General features: G+C 33.8%; 2 protein-coding genes and 1 non-coding gene across 3 annotated transcripts; 2 read left to right on the forward strand and 1 right to left on the reverse strand.

Moving 5' to 3' along the window:
- Positions 1-13677: 13677 nt before the first annotated feature.
- Positions 13678-17417, reverse strand: LOC127246876 (protein TRIGALACTOSYLDIACYLGLYCEROL 2, chloroplastic). Its single transcript, XM_051268498.1, has 5 exons — positions 16483-17417; positions 16050-16379; positions 14846-14961; positions 14115-14205; positions 13678-14038 (listed from the first exon to the last, which is right to left on the reverse strand). The coding sequence occupies exons 1-5, from the start codon at positions 16990-16992 to the stop codon at positions 13946-13948; spliced, it is 1140 nt and encodes a 379-aa protein (XP_051124455.1). The 5' UTR covers positions 16993-17417; the 3' UTR covers positions 13678-13945.
- Positions 17418-18394: 977 nt separating this feature from the next.
- Positions 18395-18556, forward strand: LOC127247031 (U1 spliceosomal RNA). The gene has a single exon (XR_007837798.1). It is a non-coding gene; the product is annotated as a U1 spliceosomal RNA (small nuclear RNA).
- A 428-nt stretch (positions 18557-18984) lies between these two features.
- On the forward strand, positions 18985-22084 carry LOC127246789 (uncharacterized protein At4g37920). The gene is made up of 6 exons (XM_051268350.1): positions 18985-19521; positions 19842-20218; positions 20424-20592; positions 21065-21309; positions 21393-21580; positions 21689-22084. The coding sequence occupies exons 1-6, from the start codon at positions 19386-19388 to the stop codon at positions 21846-21848; spliced, it is 1275 nt and encodes a 424-aa protein (XP_051124307.1). The 5' UTR covers positions 18985-19385; the 3' UTR covers positions 21849-22084.
- Positions 22085-22782: the final 698 nt, after the last annotated feature.

Genomic DNA, 22782 nt, shown 5'->3' on the forward strand with positions numbered 1-22782 from the left:
CAAAACACACTCTAATTAGTACTCTTTCCTCTCAATTCAAACTATTTTATTATTATTATTATTGTTTATTTCACTTGAAAATATTTATTTTCTACAATTATCCATTAATATTAAAATACTTTAATTTTTGTACAATTATTTTACACATTTTTATTGACCAATAATATCCTATTATATTTTAGTCTTTTATAAAACTCTAAAGAATTCTTTTGAATTGAGATGCGAGTATGAAGTTGTACACCAACAACTAGAAATAGTGAGGGAGTGAAGGGATTTGTCCCTTTTCGTCACTCATTTTCGTGGAAGGAATAAAGACACGGTGTCGTTTTGGACCATTCTTTTGACATTATTTCGCGCCTTGGAGACTAAGCAAATGATAACGACAGTTTATTTATTTATTTTTTATAAGACTGATTCGAGGTGTGTTCAGAATTGAGATCTTGTCTTAATAGTTGAAACTACAGTAAAATATAGTATTTTTATTTATTATATTTAAAATTAAAATTTTTAGCTAATTTAAGGCATTATATTTAACATTTACTTCTTATTAAATAAATTTAAATGTAATACACTTTGAAACATTCAAAATTACAAAGGAAAACGCATCATAGGAATATGATTTGTTACGTTCATGAGTTCAGTAGTACTGTAAATATAAAGAGTGATTGTAATCACACATTCAACATCGTCTCATAGAAGATATAATGCAAAATAATATAAAATAAAAGAACGTATTCCATATAAATTCAGTGTAATAAAATGACCAAGTACTTAAGATACACCTATAATAATTTCAATTTTAAATTTAATTTAATACATTTACATTACGATATATATATATATATATGTATATTATAAACAAAATTTATTTTAAAAAAATGATTTGATTATAGTAACAGACGCGTCCATAGCCAATTTGTTTTCTTGTGGATGATGGACAAAATTTGTTTTCAGTTGCTTTCACTTCATTAGGTATACATCACATGTGTCCTTAATGAATACTACGATTGTATTATTTCATCCATTATTAGCTGTGTAAAAAATTCTTTTTCACAAATATTTGTAGGGTTTAGTGTTTTAATTTTAGTGTCTTTTTTTTGTTGTTTTTTTTTTTTTTTTTCATATGAACATTATAACGTATTTTTATTTTCAGTTGTTACTTTTCATCAAATAATAAAATATATTAGTTATATTATATAAAGATATGTATATATTAGATTTTAAAAATAAAATAAAATCGCAATCCAATATCAAATAGAAATAGTAAATATTCTATTTAATTCGATGCATGTTATAAATAATAAATTTTTTTTTCATGAAAAGTTAAATAATTCAACATAATCATAGTTTATTTTTATCTTGGGTAAGTAATACTCCCTCGGTCGTCCTTGTCCCACATTCATTTTACTTTTTTTTTTGGAAAATAATTACACACTTTAATTTCATTTTAAATTTTTTAATTTTTTTTAATCTTAATTTATAATTATTTATATTATAGGATAATTATTCTTTATTATCTACTAATTATACCCCTTCTAAAATACCGTATCTACAGTGTAACAAATACGGTATGTGGGACGGAGGGAGTAATTTGTTGGGTGAAGAAAGTTGTCAACTCAACTATTATATATATACATATTGGCAACTCATGGTTTGTTAATTTGTTAGTTATTTAATTTTGGTGGGAAAACTTTTTTAATTCAATAGCTAGCATAATTAAAGCAGAACAATTAAAACAACTTATTGGGAAGAGCAGCTAGCCTTGGGGATACAAGTTATTACAAGAGAAGACACTAAGTCCCTTTGGGCTGATCTATATCTATAAGGCGGGGAGCCCCTCAATATAGAGCAAGTAAGCCTAAGTCGCGATGGGCTTAGACGAGGTCTTCCTCCACTAGCAGGTTTTTTCGGGATAAACTTGTGATTGTAAAATTATAAGTAAAAATTTGAAAATAAAAAAGTCCTATAGGACACGCATAATAAAAAAGTTACATGAAATGAAAACTTCTAAATTAATCCATATTAAGTATGGATGTACATAGACAGACAGATAGTGAGACAGATATACAGATACAGAAGGAAGTATGATCAAATTAATGATCTGCAGATATATCAAAAGGAAACCCTAAATGAAGAATAGTAGTTAATTAAAGGTGAGGTGGAGTTGCAGTAGCAGTGTTGGGATGAACATGAGCTTTCTTGACGAGTTTAAGCATAGGAAAGAAGCAGCAGCAGCCATGACTGCTTTCTTCTTCTTCTTCTTCACGATTATGAGGAGGACTAGTGCAGTAATTAGTCGTCGTCGTCTTCTCCTCTTTGTTGTTTTTGCTGTTGTTGGTGTGCTCCTTGCTGAGCTTCCACATCACGTAAGCTTCTGCATAATCTCCACTCAACATTATTGCTACAAGTAGCTGATTTACCTCACCTCCTATATTTGTATAATTGTGGGAGAGAATGAGTAATAGCTAGGGTCGGTAAGGTAATTAATTAAGAAAGTAAGTGCGAGGGAGAATGTGCGAATATATATATATATATATAGATGTATAGATGATCCAATGTGCGTGGGGAGGAAGTAAGAGCGAATGAGGAATGTAAACCAAATATCTATCGCCATTTTACAAATAAATTTGCACTATCGATAGTGATAGTGAGAATTTTTAACTAAGGAAACATCCCACCACATACATACCTGCTTGTTAATATATGGTCTGGTCTGGTCAGCAACACCCAAACACAGTCAACCAACCGTGGAACCCAAGAATCTCTCTCTCTCTCTCTCTCTCTCTCTTCTCTCTCTCTCCTGAGTCTCAAAATTAAAATCGGCATAATTTACAATAACATCAAAACTATATACAGTGACGTTTGTTTTTTGCACGTAAATTTTTGAATATTAGTATTATATTAAATTATAGTAAAAAAAAAGAAAGATAAAAATACCCTTATTAGTATAGTGTAATATAAAAGTAATGGCATTTGTGTAATATATTGTAAGTTAAAATGATATTTATTATGTTAAGTAGGTAGTACAATTACTAAATTAGAAAATTGTAACTTTATTTTGAGACAGACGAAAATGAAAAATAGTAACAGTTCAATGGACGGAGGGAATATTTAATTTATTATTTCATATTTTTACAGGATCATAATAGGTGGGTCCCAAAATAAATTCATTAAAGTATTAAGCTAGACTACATTTACTTTTTTTTTTTTTTTTTTTTTTTTTTGATGACATGGGAACCGCAACCGCTACACGAAAAGTGCGCACTGGGTAAACTCCCGGCTGAACTTAATACCCTGCAAATCAGACTCGACGAAAAAGTCACACTAGGTGAACCATATATAGCAGGTGACCAGAGGAGTCGGAAATTTGAATGTAATGGTGCAAAAGAAAATAAATAAACCATTCTAGCCCAGCCAAAACTGATTGAAGTTAATTATGGGTGTGTTTGTTTGAGGGATTTTGTGGGATTTCTACTATTTTCATAAAATTTTTTCTCCAAAAACATCAAATCAAATATTTATTTTTTATTTTTTATATTATACTAAAAATCAATTTTACATTCAAAATATCACATCAATTCTTATTTATATCACATCATACAACTATTCAAATTCAAAATTTTTACTATTCAAATCCCAGCCCAAAATCGATGAAACACACCCTGTAGCGGAACATTAACCTCCATTATTCGAATCCTTGAATTGGTCAATTCATAATATAATATCCACTTGAATTATATTTCTTGATATTTATTATATCAAATATTTAATTATTATTATTATTTTAAAAAAATTTTAAAACTTAAAACTTTCAAAAACCATATTTTATATACATTTTTGAAAGTTTTGATAATAACAGTATTTAAAAATGTATATATATACCCCATGTCATTTTAAATACATAAATTATCTTAAAAAATATTATATCAAATATCAATTTTTTTATTATTTTAATATATTTTGTAATTTAAAAACTTTGATCTAAGGAGAGTATATATTTAAACTGAACTTTACTTTTATTTGAAGAATATATACTCCTCTGTCCAGTTTCTATTGTCCTAAAGTATATTTGTACAGTATTTTAGGTGATTATTTTTTTGTCATTCATTGACAAATTTGCCTTTAATTGTACAGTAGAAATTAAAAGTAATAAATGAATGGAGAGTAAAAATATAAAATTTGTGTTTAAAAAAAGAAAATAGGACAATAGTTATTGAACATCCCAAATAAAAAATAGGACAATAGTTTGTGGACGAGGGAGTATTAATTAAGAATCCAGTCTATTGTTGTGCATATACTATTTATGAAAATTTTCAACAGACTTCATTAGGATAAGAAAATGCAATACTTCCTTTCCTCCGTCCACTTACAATGTTTACATATTTCTATTTTGGGACATCCAATTACAAAGTTAACATTTCATTAAATATCCTATTTTTTTTCACAAATATCCTTACTTTAGATCACATCATTACTTTTACATAAAAAAAAACAAGAGCAAAAATGTCATTACACTACTTTTAACTACTCACTATAATTAAAATACTATTATTTCTTAAACACTGCGCCCAAAAGTAAATGTAAACTTTGTAAATGGACTGAGGGAGTATTAGGTTTTGTTTACTTAATTACATTTTTATTTAAATAGTATATTGAATGTAATATAATATAAAAAAGTAATATATATTTTTATTTATAAAAATTTCTAACAAATATAGGGTTTAGTTATTTGATTTGAATTTTTTTAGGTAAAATATAGAAAATTGTGTCAGTAATATAAAAATAATAATATTTTATATTGAACATTAATTTTTATGAAAAAATAAAATAATAGTATTTTAATGGAATATTTTATTTAAATTCATGCCGAGGTAATTTGTATTAAAAAAACACAAATCAAATACACAGAGACTCGGTTCGATGAATTTATGGAATTAATCAGTAGATTTGATGAAGTCAAATGCGTTACATTAGAGATACTAATTAAATATTACATAGTCAATTACATTCTATTAAAGATGCGAATTAAATATTACATGTAAATTAAAAAATAATAATATTAATATAAGAATAAAATAGATAAAAATAAATAAAATGAGTGCATTATGAAAAAAAGTTATTAAATAGGTAATAATAAATTATTCATTTTCTCATTTTAGTTCGTCTCATAATAAAATATCCATTTTTTTTTAGTAATTATAGTATCTACCTAACATTACAAATATCCTTACAACTTAGAATATATTATACAAATGTCATTACATTTATATAATACTCTCTCCGTCCACAAACTAATGTCCTAATTTTCTATTTGGGACGTTCAAATACTATTGTCCTATTTCATTTTTTAAACATAAATTTTATATTTTTACCCTTCATTCATTTATTACTTTTAATCTCTACCATACAATTATGAGCAAATTTGTCAATTCATAACAAAAAGACAATCACCTAAAAAACCGTGTAAATATACTTTAGAATAATAGAAATTGGACAAAAAAAGTACAATACTAATAAAATTATTTTAGTCATTTTAATTATATTTTCTACTGTATCACGGAGTATATAACTATATTTTAAGAAATAAAGTATTTTAGATATAAAGTGAATAAATAGTCGGAATTTGAACACTCATCCAAACAATTCAATAAAGTATTGAAAGCGTAACAACATAGAAGCATGAATCGAGTGCAAGTTTATTAATTTAAAACGTTTTCCATGCAGTTAAAAAGCAGCCGTGTCAGACTGGGACACCTGGACACAGAGAAACAGATATATTCATGCCAACAACGACTTGACCTTCAAACCGGCCCCGCAACAAAAGTATACTCCTTCCGTCCCAAAAGTATAATCTTGTTGTATTAGACATATGATTTAAAAAATATTGATATTATATTGATAGTTGGTAAAAAATAAGAATAAATAATTTTTTTGCCATTGTGAATATCTTAGTGTAAAATTAGCGACAATTGTATAATAATAATGAAAAAATAGGGATAATTTTATGGTGACATGGTTATTTATGTATTATGAGAAAACGAGAAAGAAAACAAATAAAGAACACAGAGGTTTTACGTGGCTCAGAGGTTTTACGTGGTTCGGTGACGGTATGTCAACCTACGTCCACGGGCAGGAACTGGAGACATTTTATTATACTGATTCAGAGATTTACAATATGTCGTCCGACTAAGAACCATAATTGTCTATTTATAAGCACCCCAAAATACCCTAAACCGTAAACCTATTTGTTATCAATTATGATAAGCTCAAAAGGAACCCTGCCAATTGAAACAGCCCTTTCGCTTTGGTTTAGGGTCGGGTAGACCGCTAAATCCAAGTCACGTTTCAACAATCTCCACCTTGACTTGGAGTTTCTCCAACCGCCAAAGATTCGTCAGTATTTCTCAGTCGTCTCTTTCCTGCCAGATGCCCCGAGAGGGCTTTACCTCCTACGAATATTCACCAAGTTCAAGCAGTGCTCAAACTTCTCCGTCGGTAGCGCCTTTGTCAACATATCAGCTGGATTGTGCTCTGTAGCTATTTTCTGAATAGAAAACTTGTCTTCCTCCAGAACATCACGGATAAAATTCAACCTTACATCAATATGTTTGGTTCTCTCATCATACACTGGATTTTTAGCCAAACTCAAAGCACTTTGACTATCACAGAATAACACCGGTTTCTCCACCTTCAGACCCAAACTCTGCACCAGACCATGTAACCAGATACCCTCCTTAATACCTTCAGTCATTGACATGTATTCCGCCTCAGTCGTCGACAATGCAACCGTAGGTTGTAAAGTAGACTTCCAACTGACTGCACATCCAAACAAAGTGAAGTTAAAACAAGTTAGTGATCTTCGTTTCACCAAGTCACCCCCGTAATCAGAGTCTGCATAGCCAACAAGACCATCACCATGGCCTTTATCATCATATACCAGACAAATATCAGACGCTCCTTTCAAATATCGCAAAATCCACTTTACAGCTCCCCAGTGAGCTTTACCCGAATTAGCCATAAACCTGCTCACCACACTAACCGCATAAGCGAGATCCGGTCTCGTACATACCATCGCATACATAAGACTTCCAACTGCACTTGAATATGGAACCGTCTTCATGTAACTAACCTCTTCATCTGTAGCCGGTATAGTGCTTCGATCAAGTTTAAAGTGTGCCGCCAAAGGGGTACTTACCGGTTTGGACTGATCAACAGAGAATGCCTGCAAAACTTTCTCAATATACTTTTCTTGAGAAACCCATAACCGTCTTGCTTCTCTATCATGCCAGATCTCCATACCAAGTATTTTCTTTGCCGCATCCAAATCCTTCATCTCAAACTTACCCTTTAGTAGAGCCTTCAAGTCATTAATTACAGTCATGTTCTTAGCTGCAATTAACATATCATCCACATACAATAGCAGATACACAAAGGAATCAGTAGAAACTTTTTTCGAGTAAACACAGTTATCAAACTGATTACGAGCATAACCATTAGACACCATGAATGATTCAAATCTCTTGTACCATTGCCTCGGAGACTGCTTCAAGCCATACAAAGATTTCTTTAACAAGCATACCTGGTCCCCTTTAGAACTGTAGAACCCCTCCGGTTGAGACATGTAAATATGTTCTTATAGATTACCATGAAGGAATGCTGTTTTTACATCAAGCTGCTCCAGCTCCAGATCAAAAGCACCCACCATTGCCAAAAGAACCCGAATGGTTTTGTGTTTCACCACAGAAGAAAAGACTTCATGGTAATCGATTCCTTCCTTCTGTGAAAACCCTTTTGCCACCAGTCTCGCCTTGAACCTAGCAGGTTCAACACCAGGAATTCCCTCCTTTCTTTTAAAGACCCACTTGAATCCCACTGGCTTCACCCCTTTTGGTAGTGCAACAAGATCCCAAGTCTTGTTCTTTTCAAGAGACTGCATCTCTTCATTCATTGCCATAATCCAGGTTTCTACATCTTTACTCGACACAGCTTCTTTATATGTCTTTGGCTCATTAGAGCCAAGATCATCACCAACCGCTAGTGCATAAGCCACAGAATTCATGTTACATGTATTGACACATTCTGCAAACCTAGCTGGTTTCTGAATATTTCTCTTTTCCTTTCTTGCTGCTATGGAATCTTCAACCCCAGTACCAGCGTCATCAGCTTCCCCTTCAACCGGTTTCCCTTGAGGTTTTGACTGATCTGGTTGATCGGATTGATCAATAGTATTATCCTGCTGCTCTTCCTCTAACACAACTCTGTCAGGAGTCTCAAACTCCACCCTCTGGTTAGCACCACAATCTTTTGTACCTGCAATACTTTCACAACCTCTACTCTGATAAAGCATAGCAGATTCATCAAAGGTTACACCTCTGCTAATAAGAAATTTACCAGGATTTTTACCTTCTATACACCACAGTTGATAACCTTTTACTCCTGTTGCATACCCTAGAAATATGCATTTTACCGCCCTCGGCTCCAGCTTACCATCATTCACATGAGCGTATGCAGGGCATCCAAATATTCTTATATTAGAGTAATCAGAGGGTTTACCGGACCATACCTCTTGAGGAGTCTTTAAGTCAATTGCAGTTGATGGAGATCTATTAACCAGATAGCTAGCAGTGTTTACTGCTTTAGCCCATAATTGCTTAGATAAGCCAGCAAATATGCGCATACACCTAGCACGCGACATGAGGGTTTTGGTTCATTCGCTCTGCAACTCCATTTTGCTGTGGTGTGTGTCGTACAGTGCTGTGCCTCACTATACCTTCTTTCTTGCAGAAATCATCAAATGGAGCGTTGCAGAACTCTAACCCGTTATCAGTTCTTAGAGTCTTGACCTGTTTACCCGTCCGATTTTCAACCATGGTCTTCCACTCCTTGAACTTCCCAAACACCTCATCTTTCGTCTTTAGAAAGTACAACCAAACTTTTCTCGAATAATCATCTATGAAAGTGACAAAGTAAGAACACCCGCCCTGCGATTTCACCGGAGAGGGACCCCATAGATCTGAATGAACATACTCTAAAATTTCTTTTGAAGTGTGATGACCGGTACTAAACCTCACCCTGCATTGCTTCCCTTTTACACAAGCCTCACAGAATTGAATTTTACCTATTACATCTCCACCAAATAAACTCTGCTTGCTCAACACAGACAACCCTAGCTCACTCATGGACCTAATCGCCGGTGCCACAAATTTGTCATGTCATCATGTTTATCCAAGGACTGGGATACCGCCGCCGTTCCCATCACTGAACTGCCCTGTAGAAAATAAATTTCATGCTGCAGTTTTCCCTTCATCATTACCAGCGCACCTTTCAGGACTTTCACCCACCCACATTCACGATGATATTTTAAACCATTCCTTACTAAGGTGCCAAGAGAAATCAAATTCTTTCTGAGTTCAGGAACATACCAACAGTCAAATTTCCTGACAGTACCGTCATGCAATTTTATCAGCACTACCCCGCTCCCTTTTATGGCTAGAACCCCATCATCACCTAACTTCACCGTTCCATTCTACTCCTTAAAAGAAGTGAGTAGATCACGAGAGAACGTCATATGGTGAGAAGCACCGGTATCCATAATCCAGGAATCAGCAGTACTAGCACTACACGCTGTCAGAACTTCACCAAAGTCTCTATCATCAGAATTGTCTTGTACCACAGCAACACTGCTGCCACTGTTACTAGAATCAACTGTTGTATTTCCCTTCTTTTGTGGACAATCCCTTTTAACGTGCCCTTCTCCTTGCAAAGATAACACTTAACTTTGCTAGAGGATTTTGATTTTGAACGCGACCTCCCATTCCCGTTACCCCTCTCCTGTGGTCTTCCCCTACCTGCAAACAGACTTGAACCAGAACCCTCTTCCAGAGAAACTTTTCTTTTCAATTCTTTGGACATAAGGGCATCTTTCACATCATTAACAGAAATTGTAGTTCTACCATATAGCATAGTATCTACAAAATTCTCATATGAACCAGGTAGTGAACACAATAAAATTAGGGCTTGGTCTTCATCATCTACTTTAACCTCAACTCATTGAAGATCAAGAATGATACGGTTAAAGGTATCAAGATGATTCTTTACCTGAGTACTTTCGGACATCCGGAGGGTGTAAAGACGTTGCTTCTGATATAGCCTGTTCGTGAGAGAGTTGTTTTGGTACTTCTCACACAGTTTATTCCATAACCCAAAAGCCGTTGTCTGATCTACAACCTCCCGTAACACCTCATCAGTGACTGACAGCAAGATCGCGGAATGAACCCTTGCCAAAGTCTCCTTATTTACCTCCTTCTTCGTGTCTTTAGGAAGCTTGTCTTCTCCCTCCAACGCAGCCGCACATCCTTGTTGAACTAGAAGTGCCCTCATCTTGACCTTCCAGAGCATGAAGTCATTCGACCCATTAAACTTTTCCATATCAAACTTATACGAGGACATCTTCAATTAATGAGATATGGCTCTGATACCACTTGTTATGAGAAAACGAGAAAGAAAACAAATAAAGAACACAGAGGTTTTACGTGGTTCGGTGACGATGTGTCAACCTACGTCCACGGGCAGGAACCGGAGAGATTTTATTATACTGATTCAGAGATTTACAATATGTCATCCGACTAAGAACCATAATTTTCTATTTATAAGCACCCAAAACACCCTAAATCGTAAGCCTATTTGTTATCAATTAGGATAAGCCCAAAAGGAACCCTGCCAATTGAAACAGCCCTTTCGCTTTGGTTTAGGGTCGGGTAGACCACTAAATCCAAGTCACATTTCAACGTTATGAAAATGAGATTATTATTTTGGAACGGACAAAATAGTAAGTAAGACGGAGAGAGTAATGTATTAGTAAAAATAATTATAGATTCAAATTAAAATAATTTAATTAGAATTTAAAAAAAATCTAAAATTTTAAATTTGAGTTATAATTAAAATATATAATTATATATAATTTTTTTTAAAAAAAAATGACAAATTAGATGGGACAGAGAAAATTAGAATATAAGATAAATTATGTAGGATAGAGGCAGGAAGTATAATATTAATGCTTTTATAGAAATTGGAATTATTACTAATTTAACATTTTAAAAATAAAAAACATGTTGGAGACGCTGAGTGATTGATGAAAAGCCCTTTATTCATGTCTTACAAATGCTAACCCCACAACTTGGATTGTTACGTTAATGATATGATATTTTATTTTGTTTCATTAGTGTAGGTTTATTGTGTTTAAATAAAAAACATTAATTTTTTAAAATACAATAAACAAAATTAGTATTTTATTTAATATTTTGTGATAAAAAAAAATATCTATTTACTTTTTTACATGAATTTTATTATATATTGATATTTTATAGATAATAGTACAATAGAAATAGAATAGAAAGATAAAAATATAATTTTGCTTTAATATTCATTTATTTTATGATGATATTATTTGTAATATTATATAAAATATAGGAGTATTTTTTATTAAAACAAAAAATATTTTTACTAAAAAAATAAAACAGATATATTTGAGATTGAAGAATATACAATGAGTAGTACTCTTTCCTTCTCACTTTTTATATTCATTTTTCCATTTTTATTGGTCCATTTATTTTATTATTATTTTTTTTGAAAATAATTATACATTTTAATTTTATTTTTAAAAATTTAATTTATAATATTTTTAAATTTTAATTATATTAATTATTTATCTTAATTTTAATTTATAATTATTTTATTATATGATAATTATTTTTACTAATATATTTTTAATTATTTACTAATTATACCCAGTATAGTGGACAAAAAAATCTGGCGAGTAATATTTAATCAATGTATATTTCCCATGTGCCCAACTTGTCTAGTAGTAATATTTATTCGACACAGTTTGAATGCAAGCTTGTCTTCCTCTCTCTCTCTCTCTCTCTATATATATATATATAATAGAGAAAGAAACTCTTATCACAAATTCCATTCAATTCAGGCCACCAACAAACCCAAACAACATTCTCTCCCAAAAATTTTCAGAGACAAAAATTGATTATCTATGGGTGTGTTGACAAAGCCCTTATTAATGGGATTAGACAAGAAGGTGAAGGCATTGTTGCAGACATTAATCCCTACGTTTCTGAGGCTTGTAATAGTCACCATATGCCTCGGATTCAAGTACTACTGGCGCACCCGCTGCCGCCATAACTTCATCTCTCTCGTCGATCAAAGAAGCTCCAGATTCATTATCTCCCCCAAATCCCAATTAGACGACGAATCGTGCGCCGTCTGCCTCTCCGACCTGTGCGCCGGCGACGAGGCCCGGCAGCTCGCCTGCAAGCATCGGTTCCATAGGAAATGCGTCGACCAATGGCTCGCCACCGCCGCGGCCGCCACGGCTTGCCCTATTTGCCGGCGGGTCGTCGTGCCGGAGGGCGTCGTCGAGGATTATGAGTGCAGTGTAAGCAAAGAAGAAGTCTTTGAGTTCGAGAAGGAGTTGGCTCTTATTTTGCTCTCTGGTTTACACCATAGGACATGTAGTGAATTTTAATTTAGTTTATTATATCTTATATATATACATAAATATTATTCTTTGTATTGATTTTTTCTTTTCAGCCATTTTATGTATAACGACATTACACATTTTTTCTTATATATATATATATATATATATGGATATCTATTTATTGATCATCATCATCGCAATGTCTCTATGCAAAATTACTTGTCGAAAATATATATTACTTGGGAGCCATTATATATATGTGTGTTTACTTTGACAACCTAAAATGTTGCAAGTCAACTCTCAAGATTGGCAGGAATGATCCTGCCGCCATTGATAGCAAATCTAAAATTAGAATAACAGATTATTTACGGTAAGAAGACCATTACTTTGAAACTGACAAAAATAATAAAGAATATTGTATTGAAATGAAAATAGTATAAAATTTTATATAATAGTATATTTTATTAGATTATAGTAATTTTTAAAATATATATTTAATTAAAAAATCATGTTTCAATCTATAAAAATATAGTAGTATATATTCTGTTCTACCTCTTCGGATATGCATCCAGACCAAAAGCACCCAAAATTATTCCATCTCTCTCTCTCTCGTGCAAAAATAGAATACAAACAAATACTACTGTACTAAATTAAGTACTTTCTTCAGGTGATGTATTCAAAACAACACTGCTGGTGATGATAATATTTTAAAGGTCAATTTTAGTCAATAAAGGCTGCCTAACAACCTGATCCATTTCCATCATGGAGTACAATTGGTTGACATTAGTTTAACTAACATGAATCCAGTGCAAGACCTATAACAACAACTTTTTTTTTTCTTTGATTTTTTTGTTGGCTGCTTGACTTGTACGTACACACTATGCTATGGATCAATAAATTGAACAGAAATTCCATTAATAACTTCTATTTAAGGGTGTGTTTGTTTGAAGGATTTTGGTGGATTTCCACTATTCATCCAATTTTTTCCCCCCAAAAACATCAAATCAAACACCTATTTTTCATTTTTTATATTATACTAAAAATCAATTTTACATTCAAAACATCACATCAAACCCTATTTATATCACATCATACAACTATTCAAATTCAAAATTTTTACTATTCAAATCCCAACTCAAAATCCAAACCCCCAAACAAACACACCCTTAAGGTACATGACATGAAAATTGCCAACAGGAGTTTGGTTTAGCATGAATCAAAAGTAGTTCCGGGATGAATTCCAACATATGATCTCTACAAAGATATTATTTAAAATTTAAGTGGCAATTCAAGAAATACTACATTGCTGAAAATGCTAAACTTCAGAGAAGACTTTTACCCTTTAGAAGAAATGCACCAGACTGTAGATCCCTTCAATGTGTTTGCTATATGCCTACAACGACGATGTCGGTTATGGAGACAGAAGAAGAACCAACCAACCTAGTCTGACTTTCTTCACAGAAGCCTGCTTAGAGATTTGATGAGCATTTTTAGGTTCTTTCTTGTTGCTTCGTCCCCAGTGAATCCCAGTACATCGGAGCTTATACTCTGCAAAACAGGATGACCAGAATGATACAGATGCTAGAGAGGATATAAAATGATACTGATATGGGGCTGGGGCTACCTCGATGTTCTTCAAGGTGAAAATGAGGGAGTAGATGGACTTCTGAATTAGTTCAGTGTTTTCGGGAGTCATGATGGCTGAATTCACCTTTCTGCAAAGTTCAAAACAAAAATATTTGTGAGCTGATTATAGTATACCAGATGCCCATCGTGCACAAGTCCTGCATTGAACTGTCTGGAGGATGCAAAAAAAAAAAAAACATTATCCCAATTTAACACTAGTAAGTTGAACAATTAACTATTACTGTGTTATATATAGGGTTCAGAACAAGTGAAAATACAAACAAACAGATCCCAAGATTTCTACAAAGTATAACCTTCAATTGTATTGGCTGTTTCTCTAGATGTATTTGGAATATTGAAATAGTTGTTCCAGTGGAAGGGATTATCATTTTCAGCAAGTATGATTTTGAAATGACTGACCTTAATCAAGTGATAGTGATAGATAAAACTACCTGAGGAACTAAATTAGGGTATAGCAGCATGTTCAGTCCAGCCACTAACACACACTGCCAGACCCCACCAACCACCCATGGTACCTAGAATACTACAATTCATGTTGACAATCTGTGTAACAAATTACCTTGGGGTGGAGATGAGTAGATATTTAGGAATTAGGAGATGCTGAAAATTAGTCAAAAAACCACGCACAAGGAAGAATGTATGCAAAATCTGGAGAACATTACAAACAAAACAAAAAAGCCTAAAAGGCAAAAAAGCATAGTATGCTACCTCAAATCCTCAGAAGCTAGTGTCAGGCTTTTGGTCAAATTTTCAACTTCCTTTAGCAAGCCTCTATCATTAAATTCAGCCAGCAATGGTTCTACATCTTCAGCCATGGCTTTGACCTGAGAAAGAGTTCATCAAAAATATTATTTTGAATGCTCACACACTCAACTTACTTGACTACATCAAACAATTCACAAATTTTCTTCTTTTTTTTTTTTTTTTTTTTGTAAGATCAATCTGTCATGAGATGCCATGATTAACAGTGCCATTTCTCCAACCCAATACAAGTTGGGAGGGTTAGTTACCATCCAACCATAGTTTATTCAGTTCAGTACAACCAGCCATCGAAGACAAAAGCACAATGAGCAAAGCAATATGTAAGCATAATTAAAAACCTTATGCACACAAAATTCAGCTTAAACAAACAGAATCCTTGCTAATGCTTTATTTCTCACCACACATGCAATGACCAATATTCAAAGTTTTTAATATTACAAATTCCCTTATGTCCTTAGCCATATCCAGTATCAGAAAAGAAGTAATACTGACAAATTAAATAATCTATAAACGACCAATGCATTTCCATCAAGTAATTAAATTGGGAGCGTTCCATTAGAGAAAGCTGAAACATAAATAAACAAATAATCAACTATAAGCCAGATGGCTTAACAGCTTTTAATTGATTAATGTTGGCCAACAGTTTTCTCATAACCTGCACAATAAACTTAACTTGTATAAGAAGGCAAAAGTTATGATCCTAAAAAGATCTTTAAGTTGGTGTCAAGTTTCTTTCTGGAATAATGTAACTCAAAAAATCGCATAGAGTTATTATCACTTCTACTGAAACAATCAGAGCTCTCACAACTATAGGAAAGCCACCTTACATAGGGATCCAGAGAACAGAGACATGCAACAAAGGCCTTAAGAAGAATTTCTTTTCTATGAAATTAAGCATTGTAAAAACACATTATTATGCAAATAAAACTGAGACAAAACACTAAAGCATTCAGTTTCACTTCAATATCAGAATCCCTCCTCATGCATGGATGACAACTGACAACATGCTTTACAGAATGCAACAAAATCAATCAAAATATCATAACCTCGTACCTATAAGTTTTCAATGTGAAAATCTTGCAAATCCCTGAAGCTAAACTTATTATGATGAAAGCAACAATGAAATATTCTTAACATGCACATACCACACCTTTCTAAGCAGTGGCCGTGTCTCTTCGACAACAGCAGTGACCCTCTCAGCCAAGGAAAAAGAATTGGCAACCCCAATTTTCTCCATGTCTCGTCCAATGCGGGTAAAGATTCCAACTAACTCATCCAAACTCACCCCTCGCTGCCCTTTTATCTTTTGCCGATCACATACAATCAATCCTTCTTTAGCACAACCCTCGCTGAGAGGCCCTACAGAAGGCGTAGGAAGGGGATTTCCAGGAGTAATATCAATGAGGGTTTCCATGAGCAGACCAGACTGGTTCACTTCAACCACTGAGTTCCGAGGAATTATAATCTTTTCATCCTCAACCTATAAACAACATTGTCAAAAATACAAAGATCACATAACATTTGAATTCAGAATCAAAATCTTAAAGTAGACAAAGCATATGAAAGTTGCTTCTTCATCTCACCTCAACTACCGCTTCTATGCTTTTCAAAGAAGGATTGACACGAACCACATTGCCAACATTCACACCTCGAATCCTAACGGGCGTTCCGGTGCAGATGCCACTGGCGTGGTCGAATTCGAATACAGCTAAATACTTTCTAAACTTCGACCGCAAGTGGAAACCTCTCAACCAAGCCAGACTGAGAGCTAATAGAACTGTTCCCGAAACAATGAACAACCCTACGCCTCCTTCCCATATGCTTCTCCGACCAAAACCGAAGTCGTTCAACGGCCTCAAAGTTCGCTTCCAGATGGTTCGCGGCAGATCAATCACTGCGGAGAGCGGGTTTTTCGACTGAGAGGAAGAAGAGGAAGAGTCATCACCGGAGTGTCCGGTATCAGCTAAGGTGACTTTCACACACAATCCCTTCCTCTTATTTACTGGAGGAGCAGTCGAAAACGGTGAGAGACTCGAGCTATTGCTCCTCGAAGCGGTGGAGACAAAGGAACAATGTAACACGGTAGCATTCATGATTCTCCAGATAATATCAAGGATGAATCGGCAGTGGAATCAGATTTATAAAAACGACCGAGAAATCGATTGATTTTACGCTCGCTAAGCGATTGGAATGGGAATAGATGAGTGAGAGGGCCGCATCGAGATTGAAATCAAGGTTTTAAGTTCCGGCGGGAACTGCGACGGCGAATTGAGGCACGGATGGAGTCGGACACAAGCCGAGGATAAAATTTGTTAGATAGGAGCTTACTGTGAGGCCCGGAGCTGAAAGATGGCCGGTCGCTGGGAAGGTGTTATGGTGCGGCGGTGGCGGAAGGTGGCGGATTGGGGTAGGGCCGGCGGTCGGAGGATTTGTTTAGGGAAGACAAAGAAGACCAAAATAAACAAAATAAATAAATAAATAATACTAAATATAAAGAAAAATAAAGGAGGTATTCGCTGAACCAAAGGCTGTGTTCAGAGATATGAAGACAAGATGCTTTATATTTAATTTATTTATTTATTTTTGATAACGTGAAATTTATATTTGAATTTCTATTAAATATAAAATGATTTATAGTAAATAAATAGTTTAGCATTTTTATTTTATTTTTTTCAGTCGATCTTTAATAGCGTATACAACTATGACCAGTGATTATTAAATACTGGGTCCATTAATAATTTTGGTACGTAAATAAGTTCATTAAAAAACAATTGAAAATAAAAATGTACTAGCGATATAACGGGTGTGTTTGTTTTGGCGATTTGGATTTTGAATTGGAATTTAAATATTAACAATTTTGAATTTGAATAATTATATGATATGATATAAATATGTGTTGATATAAAATTAATTTTTAGTATAATATAAAAAATAAAAAATAAGTGTTTGATTTGATATTTTCTTTAAAAAAAATAAGGTGAATAATGAATTTAAAATTCAATATCTAGTATAAAAGAAATTTACATTGTAAGGAAAAAAATAGAAAAATAATACGAAAACATGCCAAAAATAGAAAAACTGCAAAATATAAGCAATATAAATAATAATTTTATAGCATGTTATATCCAGATAATTTAACAATAAAATTAATAGATTAATAAATAAATAAAGTGAAAGTTAAAGGATGATTAAAGCAAAAGATTGAAAAGAAGAGAATATTACATATCATAAAACTGAGGAGGTTTAAATAAATTAAAAGCAAGGGTTACAACACACAGAAAAGTAATTATTATTATTATTATTTTTAATATAATTAAGCATTATTTTCTAATCACGGTTAGTTAATTAAAGGAGAAAATATTTTACACGCTAAAGCAATATTTGCATACGTTACAGCAAACTACAATGTTTTCAATTAGAGTCCCACATCGGAAGTAGAAGCAAGAGGGTGACCTTATCCTGCCTATAAATAAAGCTGGACTGGTACCGAATTACATACTTACCTGGACGGGGTCAATGGGCGATCAGAAAGGTCCATGGCCTAGATTGACGACCTCCATTGCACTACGGAGGGGCGTCCGTCTAAGGTCGGCCCAAAGTGGTCGAGCCTACGTCATAATTTGTGGTAGTGGGGGCCTGCGTCCGCGCGGTCCCTGCCCAATTTAGTCCAATGTTTTTTCTAATGGGCTTACCAGTGTGAGCCAATTAGGAAGTGGTCTTGTTTTCTCTAGTGGGCTTAGTAGTGGTAGCCCATTTTGGTTGGTTTGTTTTTATATTCAAATGGCGAAGAATATAGCCCATTATTGTTTTTTATTCGATAATATATATTGAGAATGGTTTTGAGAAAATTGTGTATTCTTTCTGAATTTATAGACTTGATGACAGTATGGATATGAAATGATATTTTGATAAATAAAATTACGTTGTATTATCTTATGTATTAGTATAAATTCTCGCAAATAAAAGAGATCATTTGTTACTATATAAAATAATTAAAGAACTATTTTATATAAAAATATTAATACTATAAGATAAATAATTCAATTAAAATTTAAATACTATTAATATTTTATTTATGACAGAATTTAAATGAGGCGAAAATGAATTATTTTGGATTATAATTGAAAACAAAGACTACTCCAGTAAATTATCATAAATAAAACCCCAATCCAATTCCAAACCCCCCTCCGGCGTCTTCGTCCGTCTGCCGTGCAGTTATCTTCTTCATTTTCCTCAAGCCTCGTTTTCGTGTCCCCCAGATTTTGCCTTCTTCGTCCCCTTAGAGCGGCTGAACAGGTTGGAGCTCGATTCGGACAGAAACACGCATATACGTGTTCGTCGGTATTGGGAGCCATATCCGTCCGCCGTCGTTGCGATTCCAACTGAATTACATCAATATTTCTGGACGAATCCCTGTTCCGAGGTCTTGTTTCTCTTAGACCTCGCAAGCAGCAGCAGCAGCAGGCAACGGCGCAGGGCCACGAAGATGAAGCTTACTTCTCCTTTTCTCAACTCCTATTATGCGGCTTTTCCTGTCCGGTCCTTAACCGTAGCTCCCAGAAACTTCTCTCCTCTTTTCATTTGTAGGAAGACAATTCCCAGAATTCCTTCAAAATCCTCAGGTTTGGTAAATTGTCGCAATTTTGTTGTAAGCATGATAGTGTAGCAAGTTTGTGCTATTGTTATCTCGTCGACTTATGTTTTCTTTAATTGAGGAGCTTTTGTGGCGATTTTGAGAACATTATCTGGTTTTTGTCTATAATTTTCCCTAATTTTTCTTAAGAACTATTATTTATCTTGGATTTGTTATCTTCTCTTTGCACGATGCAAAGTTTATGAGTGAATTGCTGTTTCGATTTCAATTTCTTTGAGTTTTGTGTTTTTTAAGTCCTCGAAACACTTGAATTGAAATTTCTTTTTTTCTAACTCCTTTTGGTTGCAGGATTAATTCTTCCATGTCGAAAGGTTTTGTCACGCAGTTCTCCTCTTGCAGTAGGAGTTGGTCATTCGGAAGCTTCAACAAATGAATCTGTGCAAGACCATGTGTCCTCTGGAGCTGTTACAGAAAATACTGAAAATAGTGATGCATCTAGCGAACAATTGGATGATCACAAAATGATTCGGATTTGTGACAAACTAATTCAGGTCTTTATGATTGATAAGCCCACACCAACTGATTGGAGAAGGCTGTTAACGTTTAGCAAGGAGTGGGACAATATTCGTCCACACTTCTACGATCGATGCCAAACTCGTGCAGAGAGTGAGAGTGATCCTGAAATGAAGCACAGGCTACATCGGCTAGCGAGGAAGCTGAAGGAGGTTTAAGTTTTGTTCTTCTGCATCTTTTGCATATTCCCATTGTGAAATGGATTGCCATTAATGGCTGCTGATATCTTGAATTTTGACTTCTCAGTGCTAAGTATAGTTTAATACATCACAAGGTTCTTCATCATGATTACATATTATCATGATTTAGTTCTAAATGGCTGTCAGTTAATAAATCGTTTGTGTTCATTTCTTCCAGATAGATGAAGATGTCCAGAGGCACAATGAGCTTCTTGATATGCTCAGAAGTTCGCCATCTGAGATGGCTGAAATTGTAGCAAAGCGCCGAAAAGACTTCACAAAAGAATTTTTTGTTCATCTTCACACTGTAGCAGAATCATACTATGACAATCCTGAAGAACAAGCCGGTGAGACTTGCTTGTTTCCAATACTGTTAATTAAATTGTATCGAATGAGTTTGATTCTTAATTATTAGTATGGTACATCATATCTCTTATGCAAACAAAATGGTATTTGAATTAGGACTAAAGGAAGGAATACACCATGAATCGTGTAGCTTTCTCAAGGTTTTCTTGTCTGGTCGGACTTACCTGTTTCTTGTGATAAGAGAAGCCTGTTTTTTGAGCAGATTTCTTCGTATTAAATTACTAATGATTCATCAAAATGATTTGATTTGTATTGTTTAAACGTATATGGAAGCCGTCCATGAAGGGTTTTACTTCCTCCGCCTCTTTTGTGCCATTATTTGCTTCCAACTCTTTCGTGTCTCGAATAAGACAGCCTTGTATCAAATTGAGAATGTCGGGATCGAAGGTTTAATATTAATTCTTAGTCTTGTGTAAAACAAAGCTGCTAAGATTTCTCCTTTCGTGTAATTAGCTGTGGCGAATCTTGGGAATACATGCTTAGCTGCCATAGAAGCACATGACAATGCAACCGAAAGTTTGGAAGCGCTGAATGCCGCAGAGTTGAAATTTCAAGATATAATCAATTCTCCTTCAGTAGAAGCTGCTTGCCGGAAAATTGATAATCTGGCAGAGAAGAATCAACTCGATTCGGCTCTTGTTCTCATGCTTACAAAAGCCTGGTCTGCTGCAAAAGAAACAGACATGGTGAAAGATGAAGTAAAAACTTAATAATCCCGCTTTCTTAATCCTTCATTTTTGTTGTTTCGAAAACTGCATTGACTCATTACCCCTTTTCGCAGGCGAAAGATGTTCTATACCATTTATACAAAACAGCTTCCGGTAATCTTCAGAGGCTTATGCCTAAAGAAATTCGGATACTGAAGTATCTGCTTACAATCGAAGATCCAGAACAGTGTATGAGTGCTCTGAATGATGCTTTTACACCAGGAGAAGAAATCGAAGGGAAGGATTTCGACTCCCTTTACACGTACGCCCTTCAACCATAACCGATGCGAATTTTCTACCAATCCTATGTATTAATTAGTTCCATACAGACTTGGCTATGTTGCTCACTGAGTAGTCGCTTTTCTTGCAGGACTCCCGAGCGCCTTTATAACTGGATCGGGATCGTCGTTGACGCCTACCATTCGAGCAGAGAGGGGACTCTGCTTAAAGAAGCGAGGGATCTAATGAATCCCAAAATCATCCCCAAAATGGAAAGGCTTAAAAAGACCATCCGAGATAAGTTCATGTGAGCCTTCTTCCTCCATGTTTATACCTTCCGAGTTTTCTGAGTTCCACAGTCCTATCAATGGCGTGCCTGTTTATGAAGTACTCACTCTACAGTCTACCATTGGAAGATTTTGTTATAGTTTTGCTCTGATCCTGGTTTTGATCTACTAAATATATATGGGATGTCTTTTATATAAATTTTATTGTATAATGTATAGTATGTATTGTATTAATAATATGAGTTTCAACATATCCTAAATACTGAATCTTCCAAAAGTATAGTGTATCTATAAAATATTAAAAATATGGTATATTACAAATTTGATATGGTGTTATATTCTATAGTTATTTTCCGGTATAGTAATGTGATAAAAAATTTTGTGCTGCAGTATACTATTGCTTGAAGTTTGGTATACTGCCCATTTCATCACGAAATTTTGGATATATGTTGTGTGATTTGGCTTCTTGTTTAATTTTCAAGCTATTAGATTTGGCGGATGACAAATTAACAATACTAATATGCTCCTTTCGTCCCATTGAAAGGCTACTATTACCATTTTCTAATTTAGTAATTGTACTACATATTTAATATAATAAATATTCTTTCAATTTACCATATTTTTATATTACACCAATCAAAAATTTATGTGCAAAAAGCAAACGTTCGATCGTTCCAACGGGAGTGAGGGAGCATGGCCTTTGAGAGAAGAGAGGAATTTAAATATGGTAATATAAGAGTGTATCTATTTATGGAATGACATTATAAATTATTTATTTTAACAGAAGAGTTGGATAATTATTTATTTTAGTAAATTATATAATTGCATAATAAAATAAATTAATATTTATTTTAATAGATTATTATATATAATTATTTATTTTGTCTAAAATATCTTAATTTTACTAATAAAAAATAATTCTTTTAACATAAATAGTATTTTATGATAATTTAATCCA

Source organism: Andrographis paniculata, unplaced genomic scaffold, assembly GCF_009805555.1.
Source record: "Andrographis paniculata isolate CXL003 unplaced genomic scaffold, ASM980555v1 Contig30END, whole genome shotgun sequence".
Taxonomy (NCBI): Eukaryota; Viridiplantae; Streptophyta; class Magnoliopsida; order Lamiales; family Acanthaceae; genus Andrographis; species Andrographis paniculata.